Source organism: Pezoporus flaviventris, unplaced genomic scaffold (assembly GCF_033815535.1).
Source record: "Pezoporus flaviventris isolate CSIRO_AGI_PZ_B2104156 unplaced genomic scaffold, CSIRO_AGI_Pfla_v1 ptg000036l, whole genome shotgun sequence".
NCBI classification, from domain to species: domain Eukaryota; kingdom Metazoa; phylum Chordata; class Aves; order Psittaciformes; family Psittacidae; genus Pezoporus; species Pezoporus flaviventris.
Genome location: NW_026892584.1, coordinates 22,224,078 through 22,245,369, shown reverse-complemented (window position 1 = coordinate 22,245,369; position 21,292 = coordinate 22,224,078). Strand labels below are relative to the sequence as shown.

Here is a 21,292-nt window from a genome sequence, read left to right as displayed (position 1 = left end):
TCAGCAATATGGCCTCGATACTGGTGACCCCTGCCTGTTTGAGGACAGTAACATTTGACACAGCCAGTCCAATGGATGTTTAGAACTGTACGGAGGCAGCGCTGATGAAAGCATTCGAGGAGTTGCAGGTGATGGTGGTAGATAACCCATGATTCAGACCCATAAAAAAGAGTAGACAGTACAATGGCTCTATAGACACTAATCTTTGTACTTTTCTTCAGGTGTTCATTGCACCAGACTCGTTTATGGAGCTTTCCGAAGGCTCTATGTGCCTTTGCTATTCTGTTATCTATCTCTTTGTCGATCATAGCGTCTGAGGAAATAATGCTTCCCACATAGCTGAACTGCTGAACTGACTTAAGCTCTGACTCACCAATGGTAATGTGGGGATGATGATAATCTTCTTGTGGTGCAGGTTGGTAGAGAACTACTGTCTTCTTCAAGTTGACTTCCAGCCCAAAAATCTCAGCCGCCTCCGCAAAGCAAGACGTTAAGTGCTGCAGAGCTGCTTCTGTGTGGGCAACAAGGGCAGCATCGTCAGCAAAAAGCAGTTCATGGACAACGTGATTTAGGGCCTTAGTTTGAGCCTTCAGTTGCCTTAGATTGAATAGGCTACCATCAGTACGATATTGAATATAAATGCCATTTTGTCCGTCGAGGTCTACCGTAGCCCTCTGGAGCATCATGCTGAAGAAGATTGTAAATAAAGTTGGTGTGAGAACGCAACCTTGTTTCACACCACTGGTAACTGAGAAGGGTTCAGAGAGTGCAACACCGCATCTGACTTGGCCTTGCTGATCCTCATGTAACAGAATAATCATTTTGAGGAACCTGGCGGGACAACCTCATCCTTCCAGGATCGGTCACAGGCCTTTTCTGCTCACAGTGTCAAAAGCTTTGGTGAGGTCAATGAAAGTTACATAGAGCTCCTTATTCTGTTCTCTACACTTATCTTGCAGTTGTCTGAGAACAAATACTTCTACTAGCTCTGAAACCACGCTGACTTTCAGGTAGAAGTTCTTCCACAATAGCAGGTACTAATCTGTTCAATAGTATTCTTGCAAGGATTTTCCCAGCAATGGAAAGCAGAGTTATACCTCGGTAGCTTGAGCAGTCTAACTTTACACCTGATTGCATCATGAAAATCTGATGGTAGTTTACCTTGTTCCCAACAGCACACACTTAGCTTGTGAAATTTTGCGTGAAGTTCTTGGCCTCCATGATTCCACATTTTGGGTGGGATTCCATCGACCCCATCTGCCTTGCCAGTTTTCAAGTGCTGTATAGCCTTAAGAGTCTCTCCCATGGTAGGGCCTATACCCAATTCGTTTTTCACTGTACGCTGTAAAATGTGCTGGATTCCTATGCCTTGGACTACGTGGTTAGCACTAAAGAGTGTTTGAGAATGTTCAGACCAACGATTCAGGATTTTATTATATACATACTGTTAGTAAGTTCTTTAGTGTTTTGGGCAGAATTCATATAACATTGAGAAAAAACTTCCACTTGGGATAGATTAATGTAAAATCTGTACGCAGCAATTCTTATAATACCATACTATGTAATGGTACTATCCCTGGAAGGAGGAGTATACTAATCAGATCAAGTACCACAATTCTAAATTTAACCCTTGTGGCATTATTCTTAATCTTAATCCAGTCTTTCACCAGCAGTCTGAAAGTAAACTTCACTCTATTTTTCTTCATACATCTCATCCATCCCCTGCTAAACCTGTAAATCTCTCACATCACTCCTAATTAAATGCAATCACAATCAGTTCTGGCCTCTTAGGGAATAACAAAAACCATCTATGGACCAATAGCACGGCACATCATTTGTGCTTGTATACCTAAATGCATGTTTGATTCAACGGCTTGAAGAGGATTTGCATCCATCCACATAACCCAGGGCTGCAGAAGTCCCCCTGGGCTCTGATCACAACTCATTATATACTCAGAAAACTAAAAGATAGCCCAAAAGCATGTCTTTAATTATGTGTTGCCTTGCTATCTTAACTTTATGTCAGACCTTGATGTTTCTGTGTTGATCTTCCTAAATGAGCTTCCTGGTTCTTTTTAATGAATTAGCTATGGAAAATCATTGAGATAATTATAGTAATACATGGAAACGCATCATTAGCACATGCAATTATCCCATTTACCAACTTAATTACGCTATGTTACATTATGTGATTTTTTTACTGTCAGCACAGGTTGAAATATGCCTTTTTAAAATAGCAATGTTTATTTTAAAGATCAATGTGTATTTAAGCTTATAGGGATGCCAGATTGTTTAATCATGGCTAATTTTTGTTTTCAATAAAGATAAATATTCTTTTGAAACAACATTTTGCAATTCAGCATATTCTTTTAATCTCAACACTTAAATAAAATCCTTACAGTCTGCTTGCTTCCATACAAGAGTCAAGATTTCTTCATATGGGCATAAACCCCACTGTTTTAAAGGGACTGCGTTTCAAATTACCATGTTTATTTCAATATGTAACGACTCATTTCATTTCAATGAAATACATGAAAAAGCTTCTATTGACATTAACAGAGTTTAGGTCTGTTTTACAAGACCAAATAGAATTCTTCATTATTGGTAAAAATTTTTGTATGATCAATAACATAATGAACTTCAGACAAACTAGGATTACACAGTTACATACTTCAGTTAATGCTTCCCTCATGCACACAAGTATTTTTTTCTTCAAAAATAAAACTGCTTTTATATTCTTACCTAAAATATCCAATCCAAGGGTTTTTGCTAGATCTCTTACACCATCAGCTCCAAAAATGTGTGTCTCATGCTTACACTTGGGACACTGGAAAACACTCATATTTTGAATCAGTCCTAAAACCTGTTAAGGAAAGGAATGTTCAAACTTGGGATTCAAGCATCGGCATTTCCATTACTCATGTCTGACAATAAAGAAGAGGTTATCAGCAACAAACTGACAAAGACTACTCATTTAAAATGATAACTAGTATATATATGCTCAATATATATAATTAGATGCATTAGCATCATTATCAACTATTCTTAGGCATCTCAGTTGCGCTATCATTTTCACACTTATACCTCTCAAAGATGAACAAACTTATTTCTAACAAAAAGTACCTCTTGTACAGACCTATCTTTCCAAGAACTCTCCCTATCAATATTTCATTTTTGAACTATGAATACTGAAAGAATTTTCAAGTTATAATTTATAGCTTTGTAATTTGCAGTTTCAGGAAACACAAAACAAAAACATACCATTACAAGAAACTACACAATCAGACATGCTTTTAAGATATTTTTGCAAGTTATCCTGTAGGGAAATGTTTTCAAAAAGGCCAGATTTGTTTTTGTTCTGAAGAGCAGAAACACATTTTAAAGATCAAACAAAAGAAATAATTATGTGAAACTAAGTGGCAAAAACCACAGCATAAATATCTAATACACATGTATTAGGTACCTTTCTGCTGATGTCAAGTGGTCAATCAACATCATCCTTGCAAAATATGTCCAAAGAAAATTTGCCCAATCATGCACACAAAAATCTTCTTTCACAATGTACAATAATGCTAATGATAGCATTGATCTCATTTTATTCACCTAGTAAACAAAACTGTTCATTGAGGCAGGGCAGGATTTCTCAAAGTGATGAAAATGGCATTCATGCACTACAGAGTAAAAGCTTCTACCCATCTGCTAGTCAACAGAAGACCTGCTTTACAAAACTCCATGCACAATATTACACTTGAAGATCCATGTTATCTAGATATATCACACTATAGCCAAGTTTTAAAAATACGAATATACATTTCCAAGCACAAAAAGCTGATATTTACTTTGTAACTTTCAAATTTCCCTGAGCATTACAGTTTTGTGCTTGAACAAGCTGGCCTGTTTATTAGAAGCGTAACATATCCACTATGCTAAAAAAGCATATCTAAAAGGATATACCAGTGTCCAATGCAAACAACATATATTGTTATTTAATTGTGAATGTGCAACTTTTAGCAGCAAACCCAAAAATAAAAAAGTATGTTATTTTTAATATCTTAATAAAGATTTCCTTAGATATAAGCTAAAAATGATCAAAATATGATCATGTGGGGTTTTTTTGTATACCACCATAATGTGCACTTCTAAGAGGTCCTTATGTAAAACTTTTAGAGGGTTTAAAGCAAGGAACATTTTAAGAAACAGTAACAATAATAAAGATTACCTACTTTCAATTTAACACCACAACTTTCTCCATTTTCTACTCTCTGGGACTACCAGAGGAGCAAGAGGAACATATTTCTGTTCACTAGGATGTTAGTACGAGTAATTTTCTCATGCAGTTCTTAAACTAAGAGACATGAAATACTACACAGACAAGGGCACAAGGTGCAGGGCAGGTAAAAAGAGCTCTCTACCCAACTTTAGTGCTGAAGTGTATTTTTAACACACATTTCTGCAGATATATTCACGGGAGGAAGAGAGTTCACTAGGATCTCTGGAGCTTTTAAGTCTACAGACAAAGTAATAGGTCTTGCTAATAAAGTCAGTAATAACTCTCATTTCCCTGCTCAAATAACCGATCTGGAATATCTTCAAAGCAGCTGTTCATGTCTACATAAACTATCCCACAAGAACGTGTGAATCCTATTCTAGTCCATGGTGAGTTCCTCTCCCTGTACGTCTCTCAGCAAACTTGGCTCAGTAATGACATGAAAACTAGTATGATGAGATGCACCCCAAACAGGAGCTAAACTATGGAAGCAGAGGAGAGGATAGTTATAATCCATGGAACTGAATTTCATTTAGTCAAATTGTTATTTTAAATGGTGAAGAGACATCTATCAAGAAACTACAGGAGAAGAAGAAACCTTTCATAATGAATAATCTACATGCACAGTTTATGAATGTTTACCTGTTCCTTATGCTCAACTAAACTTCTGGTTACAACAAATCATGCCAAGATCCAAAGAGACTACCTTTTAAGTTACAGAACATACAGTGAGAAAATCAATGCCCTCTGTCTTTACTCAAGAAGACAATTCCTGAGAAACCCACAAAAGTCATTCACTGTACTTGAGGATGGATGGCACTGAGGTTGGACTCCAACTTGACACGGGCTGAAGTGATGTTACAGTTCCGCATCAACTTCCTATGTAATCATCAGTCAGACACTTGATATTTTAGTACTTCAAGTAAAGATGCACAGCAGTATTTATGTCTTCCTGCCTTTCATCTTATAACGAGCAACTTTTGGCTCTAACATCCGCTCACAGTATGAAGCCATAATCTTGTCTGGGTACTCTGGATGCTACAGAAATACCCAAAAGTACACAGACAAATAACCAATTTTAGTACATCTGAGAAGGAAATACATAGCTTAGTTTACATAAGTAGTTTTTCTGAAACCTGTGAAATCCACAACATAGCCTTCCAGTTCCAGGAAACTACCAGAAAAGTTACAGATTTAACTATACTCCCATCTTTTTCCTTCCGGAATATGACTGACAAGATAAATCATACTGAGCTGGACTCAGTTTCAGTAGGTGAAAATAGGCAACTTTTTCCTAGATATTCAAAGTTATTCACTTTTTTGGTCACCTGCCTAGAGCAAGCATCTGGGATTCATAAAAACGACAGGCAAAATCACATAACGGGAAAGAATCCTGAAACTTGTTTCGACAGAAGTCAGTATTACTTTGTGAACTCCTTCCTTACCAGGTGTGCTCCACTGCACAAGAAATGGCACTCCTCTTTTAATGACTATATCCTAAGACTGAAAATAAGACTTTTACATTGTACTCCTGGTTCTAACACTGACCCTCATTGCCAGCTTTTCATTGGATCCTTCAGTCATTCTACTCTAATTCCAGTGCAGTAAAGGACAAGTTAACAATTGTGACTTTACTGTGATAATACTACACGTCATTTGAGACTCAAGGGTGAGAGGAAGATGGTGTATGTACACCTGTATGTACAAGGGAGAGACTCCGGTTCATTAAATATAAGCAAGCATATTCAAACACTCAAAACTCAGCAACCTATAGACTTCCTGGTTCTTTGAAAAGTAGACTCTTTGCAAGCACTTTTTAAAGATTGAAGATTTTAAAGATCAGTCAATTATATAATCAGAATATGCACTTCTAGCACAGTCCCACAGATTCTACCTCTTTGATGTAAACCTCAGGTTTGAAGTTGTCCATCAAAAATGACTTAACTGAATTTTTTTTGGATCCTCAGATTTTGTTGACACTTAGAAATGTAATATGTAGGCAGGAGCTGCTTTATACTGGAGTAAATGATACATCTGTACTGACGTACATATAAGCTTAAAATAAAACAAAGCAGCATCATGGAAAAGGTAAGACCTGATGACTGGCTGAAGTGCACTCAGCATCTGTCACAACAGCTTTGCTATGGCTTTCATTTCATTTAGAAAGATCTGAAAATTCCAGCAAATCAACATATATCATATTTAATTTCTTAGCCACCATTAGTCATTAATAACAACCAAGCCTATCCTAGAATGCATAATATTCAGAGAGGCCATTCCCTTCTAAGAACACTGAACAAAATAGACTTAGAAAGGAATCTTGGTCATGTCTCATTAAATAAAAAGGAAAATCCAGCAAAATACAAACCTGAAGACAGTTTTATCTCTGTTCAGGTTAGTGTGCTAAAATTTTTGCATGATTTTAGCAAACCCAAACATAAAATCTAATAAAATTCTAGTAGCAAATGGTAAGTGCTACTGTAGTTTCATTTTGGTGCAAATATGCTTAAAGAATAGCTAACAATAAGGAATTTATCAATGCACTTCTTTTGTTAAGCTATTCTGTAAACTAAAAAAGGAAAAAAAAATACAACAACAAAAAAACAAAGCAAAACAACCCCAAAACCAATGCAAAACAACAACAACAAAAACAACATCCCAACTAGAAGGAAGTGCAGCAGGAGGGCCAGGAGACCTCCTTGGATGGATAAGGAGCTCCTGAGGAAACTTCAAATGAAAAAAGAGGCTTATAATACGTGGAAGCAAGGACAGGTGGCATGGGAAGAGTACAGGGATGTTGTCCGGGAAGCTAGGGACCAGGTTAGGAAAGCTAAGGCTCAGTTAGAATTAAACTTGGCTAGGAATATTAAGGATAACAGGAAGGGATTCTACAGGTACATAGCAAATAAAAAACAGACTAGGCAGAAAGTAGGTCCCCTCAGGAAGCTCTCAGGAGAACTGGCTACACAGGATTTGGAGAAGGCTGAGGTTCTGAATGATTTCTTTGCCTCGGTCTTCACTGGCAAAGGCTCTGACCAAACCACCCAAGTCTTGGAAGGCAGACACAGGGACTGTCAGAATGAAGACCTTGGGCCCACTGTAGGAGAGGAACTGGTTCGAGACCATCTTCAAAATCTGAACATGCACAAGTCCATGGGTCCTGATGAGATCCATCCGCGGGTCCTGAAGGAGCTGGCAGAGGAAGTTGCGAAGCCGCTGGCCATCATATTTGAGAAATCATGGCAGTCAGGTGAAGTTCCCGATGACTGGAAAAAGGGAAATATAACCCCCATTTTCAAGAAGGGGAAAATGGATGACCTGGGGAATTACAGACCAGTCAGTCTCACCTCTGTGCCTGGCAAAATCTTGGAGCAGATTCTCCTGGAAGGCATGCTAAGGCACATGAAAATCAACAAGGTGCTTGGTGACAGCCAGCATGGCTTCACTAAGGGGAATTCCTGTCTGACCAATTTGGTGGCCTTCTATGATGGGGCTACAGAACTGATGGACAGGGGCAGAGCAGTTGATGTCATCTACCTGGACTTGTGCAAAGCGTTCGACACTGTCCCACATGACATCCTTGTCTCTAAATTGGAGAGACATCAATTTGATGGATGGACCACTCAGTGGATAAAGAACTGGCTGGGTGGCCGCATGCAAAGAGTTGTGGTCAATGGCTCAATGTCCGGGTGGAGACCAGTAACGAGTGGTGTCCCTCAGGGGTCGGTGTTGGGACTGGTCTTGTTTAACATCTTCATCGCTGACATGGACAGTGGGATTGAGTGCGCCCTCAGCAAGTTTGCCAATGACACCAAGCTGTGTGGTTCTGTTGATACCCTAAAGGGAAGGAATGCCATCCAGAGGGACACTGACATGCTTGTGAGGTGGGCTGATGCCAGCCTCATGAAGTTTAACCATGCCAAGTGCAAGGTCCTACACCTGGGTCAGAGCAATCCCAGGCACAGCTACAGGTTGGGCAGAGAAGAGATTCAGAGCAGCCCTGCAGAGAAGAACTTGGGGGTGTTGGTTGATGAGAAAATGAACATGAGCTGGCAGTGTGCGCTTGCAGCCCAGAAAGCCAACTGTATCCTGGGCTGCATCAAAAGGAGCGTGACCAGCAGGTCGAAGGAGGTGATCCTGCCCTTTTACTCTGCTCTCGTGAGACCTCACCTGGAGTATTGTGTGCAGTTCTGGTGTCCTCAACATAAAAAAGACATGGAACTGTTGGAACAAGTCCAGAGGAGGGCCACAAGGATGATCAGGGGACTGGAGCACCTCCCGTATGAAGACGGGCTGAGAAAGTTGGGGCTGTTCAGCCTGGAGAAGGCTGCGTGGAGACCTCATAGCAGCCTTCCAGTATCTGAAGGGGGCCTATAGGGATGCTGGGAAGGGACTCTTCATTAGGGACTGTAGTGACAGGACAAGGGGTAACGGGTTAAAACTTAAACAGGGGAAGTTTAGATTGGATATAAGGAAGAAGTTCTTTACTGTGAGGGTGGTGAGGCACTAGAATAGGTTGCCCAGGGAGGCTGTGAACGCTCCATCCCTGGTGGTGTTCAAGGCCAGGTTGGACGAAGCCTTGGGTGATATGGTTTAGGGTGAGGTGTCCCTGCCCATGGCAGGGGGGATGGAACTAGTTGTTCTTAAGCTCCTTTCCAACCCTAACTATTCTATGATTCTATGATAGTCACAGAGCCCTTCAAATGGCAAAGTAACAATTAGGTATATGCGTATCTTCCAAAAACTTAAATTTCTTTCCTAAAATATACTAATGTAAGATTTTTTCCACATTTCAAGAAATTTTAGATTTTAACCTCCAACACATACACTGCTGAAGAGAACACATAATGAGGATATAGTAAGACAGTATAATTGGAAAACACATAGTGTTTGATAAGATACTCTGTTTAGCAGCCTGATCCATTCCATGAAAGAAACTGACTTAAAAGAAATTAAGTACTACTACGACCTTGACCTGAGGACGTTCTTTCCTTTCTGTTAAAACAAGTTCCTGATACAGATGTAACATGTATTGTAATCCCTATTTTTCAAACAAGAATTTATGAAATTCATCTGATTCTTGAATGGCTTGTTGACCTAATGCGGTATATGGATTAATTTTATTATTACCTTTTTTTTACATTTTTGGGGATACAATCTACTAATATATTTAATATAGGGACTTACAGGCACATGAACTTTTCTAAACATTTCAGCTCCTTTGCGTGCATCCAATAGAGCCACATCTTGTGGAGTGGAGATGATCACAGCTCCTGGGAAAAGAAAACATGAAATACCATTAAAATGTGTATCATAAATTATACTATTAAATATTTTTACTATTAGTACATTACCAAATTCCAAGTAGGCACACATTTATATGCCCTTTTTTTTTTTAAGGAAGAAAATGATGCTACATTTTTTTATTATGCAGTGACCAAAATCACTAACAAATTATGAGAAATATGAAGAGACAGAAATTATTTAGATATTTTCAGTATAAGTTTTCTATGTAGAAACCACTTGTATTTTCCAAATGAGAAAACTGACCTAGCTGTCTTATGACCATTAATATAAAATAACAATGAAAGACATGGTTCACATGCTGACATGTTGCAGAGGTGGTACTCTGGGCATATCTACACAGTAGCTGTCCCATGTGATAGCTGTACTTGAAAACTTCTGATTTAACAATAAGCCTTGTCCTAAAATCAAGAGGCAGCTGCCTGTGATCAGACTGCTGCTTTCTGAACCTACTACACTTTCTGATACAACTACTGACAGGCACAGTTTTGAAACGTTACACTAGACACACCACCAGTGGGTTTGTATGAATGATACCACAAAGTAAGAGGCGAAATCTTGCACACTTGCACTAGGCTTGAAAAATACAAGTACTCCTCACTGTTCAGACATGGCTCCAGGTTTCCTGATAATTAGTTTTCCCAAGCATATAAAACAGCTAGAATCTAATCTTTGTCAACAATTAGAGTCTAAAGTAAGCCTCAAGGTTACTATCCTACATTACCCTGTATCACTTCTTTATTAATACAGCCTTCAAAACCAATACAGACATTATAATATGCCACATCACTTCATCTTCTGGCATATGCTCGGGGGTTTCAATTCTTCAAAATTTGCATCAAGTATCTGCTCATTCTCATCCCTGTTTCAGAAAAGTTCAAGGTAAAGGAGGACTTTACTAGTCAATTGATTAGCTCTGGTTTCACAGTGACCAACCAGTTTCCAAAGTATCTGTCTGCCTGGTGGCATCCTGCCTGCTGACAGCCAGCCATTTCCAAATACTGCCTGACAGTGTGTTTGAATGTTTTCAACCAGCACTCTTAACCTCTAATTTGTGAGAGAAAAATACAATTTGGCACCCCCATCCTGAGAAGCTGCCAATCTCTGCCTTACATAATATTAGACACAAGTCCAAAAACTGAACGGCATATGCAATGTACTAAGCAAACGCAATTTTCCTATTGTTCACTAAAACTCTGGCATTCAAACAATTTGTTGGTTTTCCCCAGTGAACCTTTTGCCAAGAGCATCATGAAGAACAACATAGAAGCCTTGCAGTTACATGCAAGTCACCTTAGCTCCTTTTTTTACTATGCATATGGTTACACTTTGCAGCTAACATTGAAATGTAGGACTAATTCCATAAAATGAATGCACCCTTTCCTAAAAGTACAGTCCACAAATAAGCAATTGAGAGTCAAAGTCCTGGGGTTTTCTGCATATTTGTAAAACAAAGGTTTTTCAATACTTAGGAAAACTGCTTATTACTGCTTTCTTTTCAAACAAATTTGGAAATCAGTGTCTTATGCGTATACACTCATGTTAGCTCTTAACACTTTAGTTTACACTCCTCTCTGAAGATGCTGGCTCAGCGTTCCCTGAATCTTCAGGCAGAAGCTAATATGCAGTCAACAAAACTGAAGTCTGCATTTTTTTTTTAAGAATCCAGTAATTGGCATGGCATAAAGAACAATGAAAACACCCACTAGACCCACAAGAAGCGTATCCAAGAAATATTTTTGACTAAGAAATTCTCATCCAAAGGGAAAAAGCTAAAATGTCGAAAAGACCCAATGGCATCTTGAAGAGGTTAGGCTGCCGCAAACACCAACTCCCTGTACAAGAAACTGGCTTCTGAAATACATGAGTTAAAATTATGCTCGTGGACAACTTGCATGTCTTCTTCCACAGAATGAAAGCCAACATGCTCAAGTAGTTGCTGCTCAGGGTGTAATAGGTGTACCTCTCCTATTTTCCTTTCACTCTGAGCTTGATTACAGACAAAATTTATTCACAGCCAGGTTGTGCTGACTTACACCAACGCCCATTAAAATAAGTACCTTTTTCTTTTTCTTTGGTGCAACTGCTAGTTCAGCAAACCCAACCTGAAGTTCAAGAATTCAAATTATTACCAGCATTATTTCCTTCACTAGCAGCTGAATATGGGCAATGAGACTTTTCATGGTACTCTCCTCCCCAGATAAGTTTGCATTTGTTTAATTCAGCAAATGATTCAAATGATGAGCAAGTAAGAACACAGCCCATACTTTCTTTGGTATCTTGGCTCTACATGGTTAACAGGCATATCAAAGAGTAAAAAGTTATTTTGATCAATAAAATAATGAAATACGATTGAATTCATGTGCATGGTATGCCTCTTGAAGCAATACACACAATGTTTACACAAGCCTCTGTCTGAATGAGCAAATGAAGACTGACAAATTGAACAGAGAAGCTGCAGAAACTATAATGCCATCACACAGCACATTAAAACATACTACAGATTCTGTCTGCAGCCGTGCACAGAAGAGTGATTTTTGTGCCTTGAGCACAGTAAGATGTCTAAGCTAAGTACACTTAGGTTTAGCTGACATATCAACTTCGTTCATTCATTCCATTTATTTCTGTAACTTCACTGTATTCTAGATGACAAAAGAAGCTGATGCATGTTGCATTAGTAAAAACTGTGCTAACTATATAATAGCATGCATAATATGTAGAAACAAAACTAACAGCAGCCTATAACACTGATGTTTGCCTTTCCTTTTTAACCCCAGGTCCTTAATCCTCAGTAAGAGAGGAGTGTGCCTACACAGCACACTGGCACTCATCCTTCTGGTGGATTGGTGTTCGGGAAATTACAAGAGCTGAAACAGCCCATAATTTCTGTGAATAGTAAATTCACTTATATTCACTTTATCATTAAGGTTTACATTAGATGCTCTGGGTTACAAGGCATAAGGTGGAATCTAGCCAAACCTTAACTATAGTCAATTTCCACCCAAGCGATAAACGGGCAGGTCTAATAGGCAGCAGTTTAGAAGGTATACCTTAAGATAAAAAGAATCCCTCTAACATATTCTTTTTTCCCTCCAGTGTCTTCAAAGGCAGACTTCAGAACCAGGATTCATGCATCTCATCCAGATTAAGAACCCTCTCAAACATAAGTATTACACTGTGTTTTCTATAACCCTGATTCTTATTAACTTAGCAAATAATACTACCTTAAAACCTGCGGAGTGAGATGTAACTGACCAGACAGACTGACAAACACCATTCTGGAGGATGAAGACAGAAGAATATCTCACATTTTTCAAATAACTGCATCCACTGACAGGTGCTAAACACTCTTGAAGGCCTCACTGCAGCTGTGGATGGCCTGAGACCACACCACTCATGGCTTTTTTACAACTTTTGCTACCTTTTCCATAACATCCATTTCAAACTTCTAGCCAAGACTTTCAAGTTATGAATAGCCTGGTGGATGTGCATCTTCCTATTGTGGATCTCTTCAGAGTCCCTCTCACCTACTGCTAAATTTCTTGTTACCTCATGCAAAACGTGCGTGCAATTACAGATACATCTTGCACTTGAAGATGCTCAAGAGATCTTGCAAGAACAAAGATTTCTGTCTTTGCTAGGATTGCAGCTAGTGATGATTACAGATACATTAATATTTAAAAAATTGTCCATCTCCTTGGATAAACCTTGTAAAGAAGTTCCTTTAGCTTTTGAGCTTCAAAGAACCACTAGTGTAATTTTCCCTTAAGGTATGAGATGCATTCTCACCTCAGAACTGTCCCAGGGGCAGTATCCTCGCTGTGTTACACCTCAAGCCTGCTTGCTACCTCCTTGTTGGAGGAGTCTTTGAACAACTGCTCAGATACTGTATGTTTCCAACAGCCACGCATCCTCTTCTGCCCATGAACTAGCGGTTAATTAAGAGACTGGGACACTACCGCTTTGCCCACATGAAAAGAGGACATAAATCTTAGAGCAAGCTTCTTCCTTCTGGCTAGAGGAACTGTCAGTGAATCCACTGAGCTAAGGAATATCACAAGCTGAATACAGCTGTCAACCTGAAGTTAAACTGCCCTCATCTAACTGATAAGTAAGTATTATCCATGTCACACTAGATCACATGGAGAAGGATGTGGAAGAATAACTGTCACTATGTTAAAATGTCACACTAATACAATTTACAATGCAATATTTATTTAGCAAAGTGAAAACACTGAAAACATTTGTAATAACATCTGTGAACAAGCATTATTTGCGAAGTATAGGCATAAAAGTTACTCCCTCACAGGCGTGCTGCCACTTTACACTTTTCCTTGGCTAATCTGAATTAGCATTTTTTCACTCTACTCCATTCCACCTCCTGCTTTCAAGGGCATTTGCCAGGCATGCTCAGATTATAATGAGCACTGTACTAGGCAAGAGCAAAGTCCAAATAGTCTCTTTTGATGAATACGTTTTTTGCAAATGAAAGGTCCTAAAGTAAAGAGGAGAACTGAGTGACAGTGATGCTACTACAGGAAAAAGACCACATTCAATTCACTCCCCCCCCCCCCCCCCCCACCCCAGAGATAGGGGTATTAAGAGGCAGATTTAAGCATTTATTATCTCATAATAAATAGCTAGAGGAGAGAATGCGATATGGATTTCTCTCATCTTTTGCAATTGTCAGCTGAACACTATGCTCATTTATTCCTCCTATCCAGAATAATTGGTGTAAAAAACCCACAAGGCAACTGCAGCTAATCTAGTACTTAACATACCCTTAGCCACTGTTGCCATACCTTGGAGAACCTCAGCTTTCAAAGCCTCTAAACTTCACAGCTTTCTTTACCAAATACCTGAAAATTGGTTTTTAGGAATGATAAAATATAAAGAACCTGCACATAATATACTGTAACTTCAGCTTGGACAGGCAGTGTGTCTTAAATCAATCTCCATGAGCCAAGAGTTAAATTTAAACTTATACTGAGTGTGAGGCATTAATGTGTAAATTCATACTGTATTTTGATCTTGAAATTAAGTTTACAGAGTCTACCGAGTCTGACACTTCATAATGAAGTATCAGGAGTGTCCAAAGCTAAGATAACCATGAGGATAATTTCCATTTGTCAGCTACATTTTTCCTGACAACAGAAGCAAAACTATTTCAGCATACAAATTATATTTGCATTAATACAAAGAACTGTTTTAAAATCCCCACTGGTGTGACTAAGGTTTTTGGGTTGTTTTTTTTTTTTTGCTTTTCAATCTATCCTAAACCTATGGCCCTTGCTTTCCTGCAATTATATAAAATATCAAAATAGAGCACGAAAGAAAGAGTAAATGTACATGGAAGTCTGATACTACAAATATTTGCCATTCAAAAATAGATCAAGCAAAATCTACTACTACCCAGATGACTTCCTTAAAATATCTTCAAAAATTAACTGTAGAAACTAATTATGCACCTCTTCCACAAAAGAAGAAAGCAAGCTCAGAAATGGAGAGAAACATTGTATGAGGATGTTAAACTAAAGGGAAAGATCAGATGCCTTGCAACTGTGATTTGCATCAAAGTAGGAAATATTCAACAAGGGGCAAACAGACACTTACACAAAGAGCAATGACAGAATACAGATACACCTCTAATCTTTTAACTGTGTGCTACACACAACTTGTACTGCAGCATTGGGTTTGGGTTTTTTTTGATCACTTCTCTTCAGACAAGATGAGAATAGTACTGTATGTACTCAGCTTGCAATTCCACGAGATTATAAAGACATCTTTATCTCACTAATCACATATTTTTTCCATAATTCCTTCATAATTTTATAATACATCCAACAATATTTTAGTTTTAAAAATCTTATTTGAAATTCTCAAATTCTCTGTTGTTTTTAATGCTTATTTATGAATGATAGTCTAATCATCACCTGGAATTTCCTGTTCTTATACATTATTTTATGTTGAGGCAGGATCCAGTTGTCTTAAGTCCCCCACAGTTGTGCGTAAGCCTACCCCCTGGTCTGTGTGACACTGACATAAATATGAGTAAATAGTTTGGTTCACCAGTTTGGTATGTCACATTTCATTCAGAGTTTAAAATGCCAAGTGTCTTCAAGTTGGTGGCATCCTTCTACTCTTTCCTCTTCAATGTACATGTCTGAATAGAAGTCAGACTTTCAATACCTAATCAGTAAAGAGAGAAATATACTTTTTGTTTTTATCTAAACCTATCTGTCAGAACACTGTCATCAAAAGAAACCCTTTTAATTACAATTCTTTGAAAATTCGTATTTGAAGTAACAAAAACTGCTTCAGCAAGTATTTCAGCCTTACCTGCAAAAGACATTCAGGAGATAATTAAGAGCTACATACTGGTGAAAGACGGGTGACTCCGTTCTAAAAGGTGACAAAAAGTCATTCCCTGTATGACTAGCAATGGAAGTGCCTCTGCTTTTATAGAACTTGAGAGAAACATAAACTAGCATTCACATCCCTTTCACTTCACTTATCTTGAAGAAATTCTTTTCTGATTCTTATTAAAAGACTTTTTAGAGCTTATTATTATAAAGCTATAAATAATACATGTTTTGTGGGGAAAAAAAAGAGTTATTTCCAAAAGGCAGGAAAATTAAGACACTGAAATAAAACACAAAGCCCTTTACCTTTAGATCTCCTGTATAAACACAGTTCAGGCCAATGCCTGCTGCTACAATTATTAGAAGATTGTTCGGTAAGACGTGAAATTATCTGGTTGTCTCAGTCTGCTCAGTCCCACGAGACAGGTGCATATTTCTAATGTTTTTTACTGCCATGGCATCTTGATATCCAAAGAAAAGAGCAGTATGACAAAGTTTAGCAAATGAAACAATTCCATGGAGCTGGTTCTGTCAACTGAAACAGTGTCAGTCTCTAGAGCTGTTTAGCTGTCATGCTTCACTAATATAGCCTTCACTTCAACATGAATAAAGAAGGGGCAGTAGACAGCCTAATTTATTTAAGTCAGCCCCCACAATGCAGCCTTCCCATGAAGAAGAAACAGTTGTACAAGGCTCTAAGACTGCCTCTCAACAGAGATGCCCTTGCAGCTGTCCACAGCCTTCAAATTCCAAAGGGAGAAAATGATAAATCTCTCCCCAGATCTTTAGGAGGCTAATCCTCCACCTCCAATTTTATTAATTTGATTTATGGTTCCTTTACACAATCGAACTAATACACACATTTACATTTCTGAATTTAGCAATTAGGTAATGCAAAAGAATCACAAGCCTTACTCTTCATAATATCTGCAGTTCACACTGTATCTCGATATCAAACATCATAACATCATCTCAAATCCCTTGTGATTTAAAAGCTGAGAAACATCTAAGGACACTTCAACTTTCCCAAGCATGCATGTTCAATACACGATAAAGAACCTACTTCTACACATCTTATCCTGAAGATGAAACAGAAGAACAAAGTAGACGTGAAGAAATAGAACTAAATACTAATGAAGAAACAACAGACCATAAACAAAGCCTTTTTCTCCAGATTGACTGCGGTTTTCTATCTGGAAAGCAGACTTACATCTGAAAAGAGAAGTGGTGGTTGAGCAGAAATATGTATCACATTTTCAAGCTACTATATAATTTCTCACCTACTAGTTTGTTGAGGAATGACTGCAACATGAGAAAAGCTACAGATGATTAAAGAACAATATACTAAACAAGATGCATCTCCTTGTAAGGTGACTAAAAATAATACAATAAAAAATGGAAGTCTCAGTAGTTTCCTTTTTCATTTTCTTTTAAAGAAGGAAAAGTACCCACACAAAACTGTCACTCCAGCAAGACTGATATTCTCTTTAACGACAACCAGAATTATAAGACATAGAATCATACAATCAACTAGGTTGGAAACATATTTTGTTGTTTGCTTTTACCCATTAGTTATTGCTCTAATCTCTTTCTGACTCAAGAAAGTTAGGGTACCTGTGATGCAGGATAAAAGTCCTCTAAAATTAAAACTCAATGACGTTTCACACATCCTCTCTGTCCTTCTTTTATTGTCAGATACTGCAATGCTGCAGTTTTTCATGCCCAATCAGGGCAAAGCTGCCCCTCCAAAAAAACATCTTTACCAGTGTTCTTTCTCACACTCACAGAAAAATCATTAAGTGGCTGACAAAAACATGTGTGCAGGTTTTGTAAATTTATTTAGAGGCAGAATAAAAATCTTCTATACCGTCTATCCCTAGGAAGCCACAGATAAATAATGAAGAAACCATAATGCAAATACTGTATCTCACATATGCATGCATGCAAATCAAAGTACAACTTTCATGCAAACTAGATAATGCACTTCTAAATAATATGCAACTAAAATGCACATGCTGTCTAGGAGGAGAAAGAAATAAATTATGCCACTAACATCAAAGGATAAAGAAAAGAACAAGAAAACTGGAGAGGGAATAGAATGGCAAAACACCAAGTATTTTCTGTAAAAAAAAAGAGAACACAAAGCTTAGAAACATGAATTGCAAATGAAGATGGAGCCCACAAAACCAGCAGAATTCTGCAGACTGCTCCAAAGACATCATCGTGGAAATCTGTAAAACTGTCTTCTGTACCCCTGAAAGGAACAAGGTGAAGAAAACAAAAAGCATGCTAAACAAGGCCATGGACTGTCAAAGAGACAGAAACCAAGTAACAAGAACAAAAGAAAGCACAGTTCAAGCTCTAACACACAAAAAGAAGCTCTTCCACTGACAATGTAAAACACCCATAATACACAACAGAGAAAATTCTTTGTAAGTCACTAAAATTCATTGAGCCAGTAAGAATACAGGGAATTACAAATGTTATCAGGCCTTGTCTGCTGTGTTTGTCTTCATCAAAAGCACAATACAGTTTTGGGTTTTTTTAAATTGCAAGAGTTGACCTCAACCTGCTCAACAAAACCAATTAATGTGAAAGACAAACGTAAAGTGCTACTAGCACTCCTAATGCTACGGAGTTAGGACTGATGAAGTAATAAGCTGACCAAGTAACTGTGGTAACAATGTGAAGCCATTTCAAAATTCAAATCAGAACCCTGTTTTCAGTTAGGAAGTTGTGAAAGTGCATACTCGCACAAAAAATGTCAGAAAATCCATGAATCATGGTTTGCTTTACGTCATATGCTCCAGGTCACAGATAAACTAAGGTGCTAGAAGCTTCCACTTCTTATGGGAAAAAAAAAATCATTAAATCCTTCATCACAGCTCTGATCTGCTCTCTTCCACCATGCAACACGACCACAGACAGCAGACAGAATCTTCCATGGCCGTTAACAATTTTGGGGCAATAGGGTTATGGCTGAGTTAGCATGTGCCTTAAATTTTTTAACATATAAAACTCGAGTGTGAAGTTTTTCTGAACATCTGATCATGGAAGATCATGAGATTCCACCATGTGGCCTTAGTACTAAGTTTAACAATTTGTCAAAAGTTTTGGCTTGTAGATAAATAAGTAAATGTGGTTATCATGTACGACTGAGCTGAGACATGACTGTGTTGAGGAAAAGATACAAGGTGCTGCCTGATTGTTTAAGGGCTCCTTTCATTCCCGTGGACTTCACTGCGCTGTAACAGTGGTGATGGTTTTGCTGTGAAACTGGGACGTACATTTTAAGTTCCATTAGTTCTAGTCCATTTATATATGGGCATGTCTATAATGCCTACCAGTCTTTCTATCTATACCCATAGCTAACTATTCTATCCTATCCTATTAACTTTTACAGATGCACAACTCCTTATTCACTAAACTTACCAGGCAACCTGGTAAGAGTTCTACATGCAAGTAAAATAGTTTGACAAATGTAATATTTAGTGACTTAAACTCATTCATTACTGTCATCAAAGTTCAGAAGAAAGGAGTGTCAGGGGGAACAAGAGCTTGCCTGTGCACATGCCTAGTCTGCAATCAGAAAAGAGTAAGAGCAGTTGAAGATGATACCAGTTTGGGTTTGTACCAACATATTTATGTGCTATCACCAGAAAGTGGAGCAGACTGTCCCACTGATTCCTTAATAATTCAGAATCACAGAATTGCTGCTTAAAAAGGCCTCTAGAAGTCATGTACAGGATACACTAGAAAGGGCCAGCCAGGGCTTTGTCTAGTACAATCTGGACAACTGCCAAGGATGGAGATCTCACGTACATTTTGGGTAACATGTTCCAGCACCGCACTATCCTCCTGGTGAAGAGCCACAGCAATTACTGAATTATTCCTGGAACTGTAAGGATTGCTTTGTCTCTTTTAACACTGAGTTCCTAGCACTGATTATGTTGGCTATTGACAACTGCTTCTGTTGAAGTATGTCAGACAGGTAATAAACCATTACATCTCATGAGACACTCAGGATTCTTTCAGAAGCAGTATTTCTGACTCCTGCTGAAACCAATGAGATTAGAGGGCAGCCTACATAGCTCAAGATTAAGAAGTTTAAATCCCCTACAAGAAGTAGAAGAACATAAGAAGAAAAAGAATGCACTGGTGTATTACAGTGCTGCATAGCTTATCTGAATAAAAGGTGTGCATTAACAACACTGTCAGCTTCCCCAATTAAAAAACAATCATGAAGACAAACTGCTTTATTAGCTTTACTATGCAGTGGATACAGACAAAATATTTTCTGCTACAAACCTTGCCAGTATTTGGCATGACTGCCTTTCCATCAAGAGTATTCCCATATTTCTCAATCTTTTTGCAAGTTAGCTTAAAACAAAGTAATACAGTCATAAATGCTAATGTTAAAAATCATTGATAGCATTTTTCATCACCATACAACTGACAAAACAGTTTCTTAGCGTGTTAGCAAGAAATTAAAAGTATTTTTGAACAGCATTTTAAAATAAGATCTCTCTAAAGCTACCAGACTTAATAATTTCAAATCTCTGAAACAGTCAAGCAAAACATGTACCTGCAACTGGAATATTCTGTGAGACCGACAGCTGTACATCTCCAGTCCCAGGTGGCATGTCAATTACTAAATAGTCCAGTTGACCCCAGTCAACCTAGAAGACAACAATAAAAATGCATACTGGAGGTTTGAAATACTTTCACTTAAGGCACTTTATGTTCTATTGCAGTCCTGTTTCCTGTAATGCAAAACACAAATGAACCAAGGACACCCCAAAACAAGGAAACCTCTTTAGTCATACAACATATATAAGATCACACAATAAAAAAAGTTTACTGGCTGCTAGGCATGAGAGTGACCATTAAAGATTAGGCTAAAGGTATTAGGTATGAGAATGCCGTGACTCTCCGTTCTTTACTAGGACAGATTTCCAGGAGAGCCAAATAACTCTTTAGACCACTGTGCACTGCAATGAATGTTCTCTTCATGAGAACAGAAATGGTCCTAGGCCTACTCTGTATAATACAAAGCCAAGATATACTAGGTCTTTTGTCTCTGCACTACAGAATTTTTGAAAATCATAACCGCATTAAAAATAAAGACCCACAAATGAGTATGTTCAAATACAGTATGTTTCTAATATATAAGATACAACAGTATGGTCTGCTTTAATACAGGACAATACAAAAGAAGAGAATTTTACTTTCTCTTTTATTTTACACATTCCCTCAGTGTCATTTTAACAAAAACAACTGACATTTTTCCAGTTCCCCAGCTGCTGTCCTGAAGTGTTAGACCCTACCAGGGGAACACTCATTCATTTTCATTCAGTTC

At 38.1% G+C, this 21,292-nt stretch overlaps 1 protein-coding gene across 1 annotated transcript in view; it reads right to left on the bottom strand.

Moving 5' to 3' along the window:
* NUBPL (NUBP iron-sulfur cluster assembly factor, mitochondrial) overlaps positions 1 to 21,292 on the bottom strand; it is an 85,849-nt gene that overhangs the window by 12,240 nt on the left and 52,317 nt on the right. The window contains exons 7-9 of the mRNA XM_061463482.1: positions 20,519 to 20,612; positions 9,455 to 9,540; positions 2,743 to 2,863 (exon numbers count right to left, since the gene is read on the bottom strand). Coding sequence (XP_061319466.1) covers positions 2,743 to 2,863; positions 9,455 to 9,540; positions 20,519 to 20,612 — 301 coding nt within the window. The remainder of the gene's footprint in view (positions 1 to 2,742; positions 2,864 to 9,454; positions 9,541 to 20,518; positions 20,613 to 21,292) is intronic.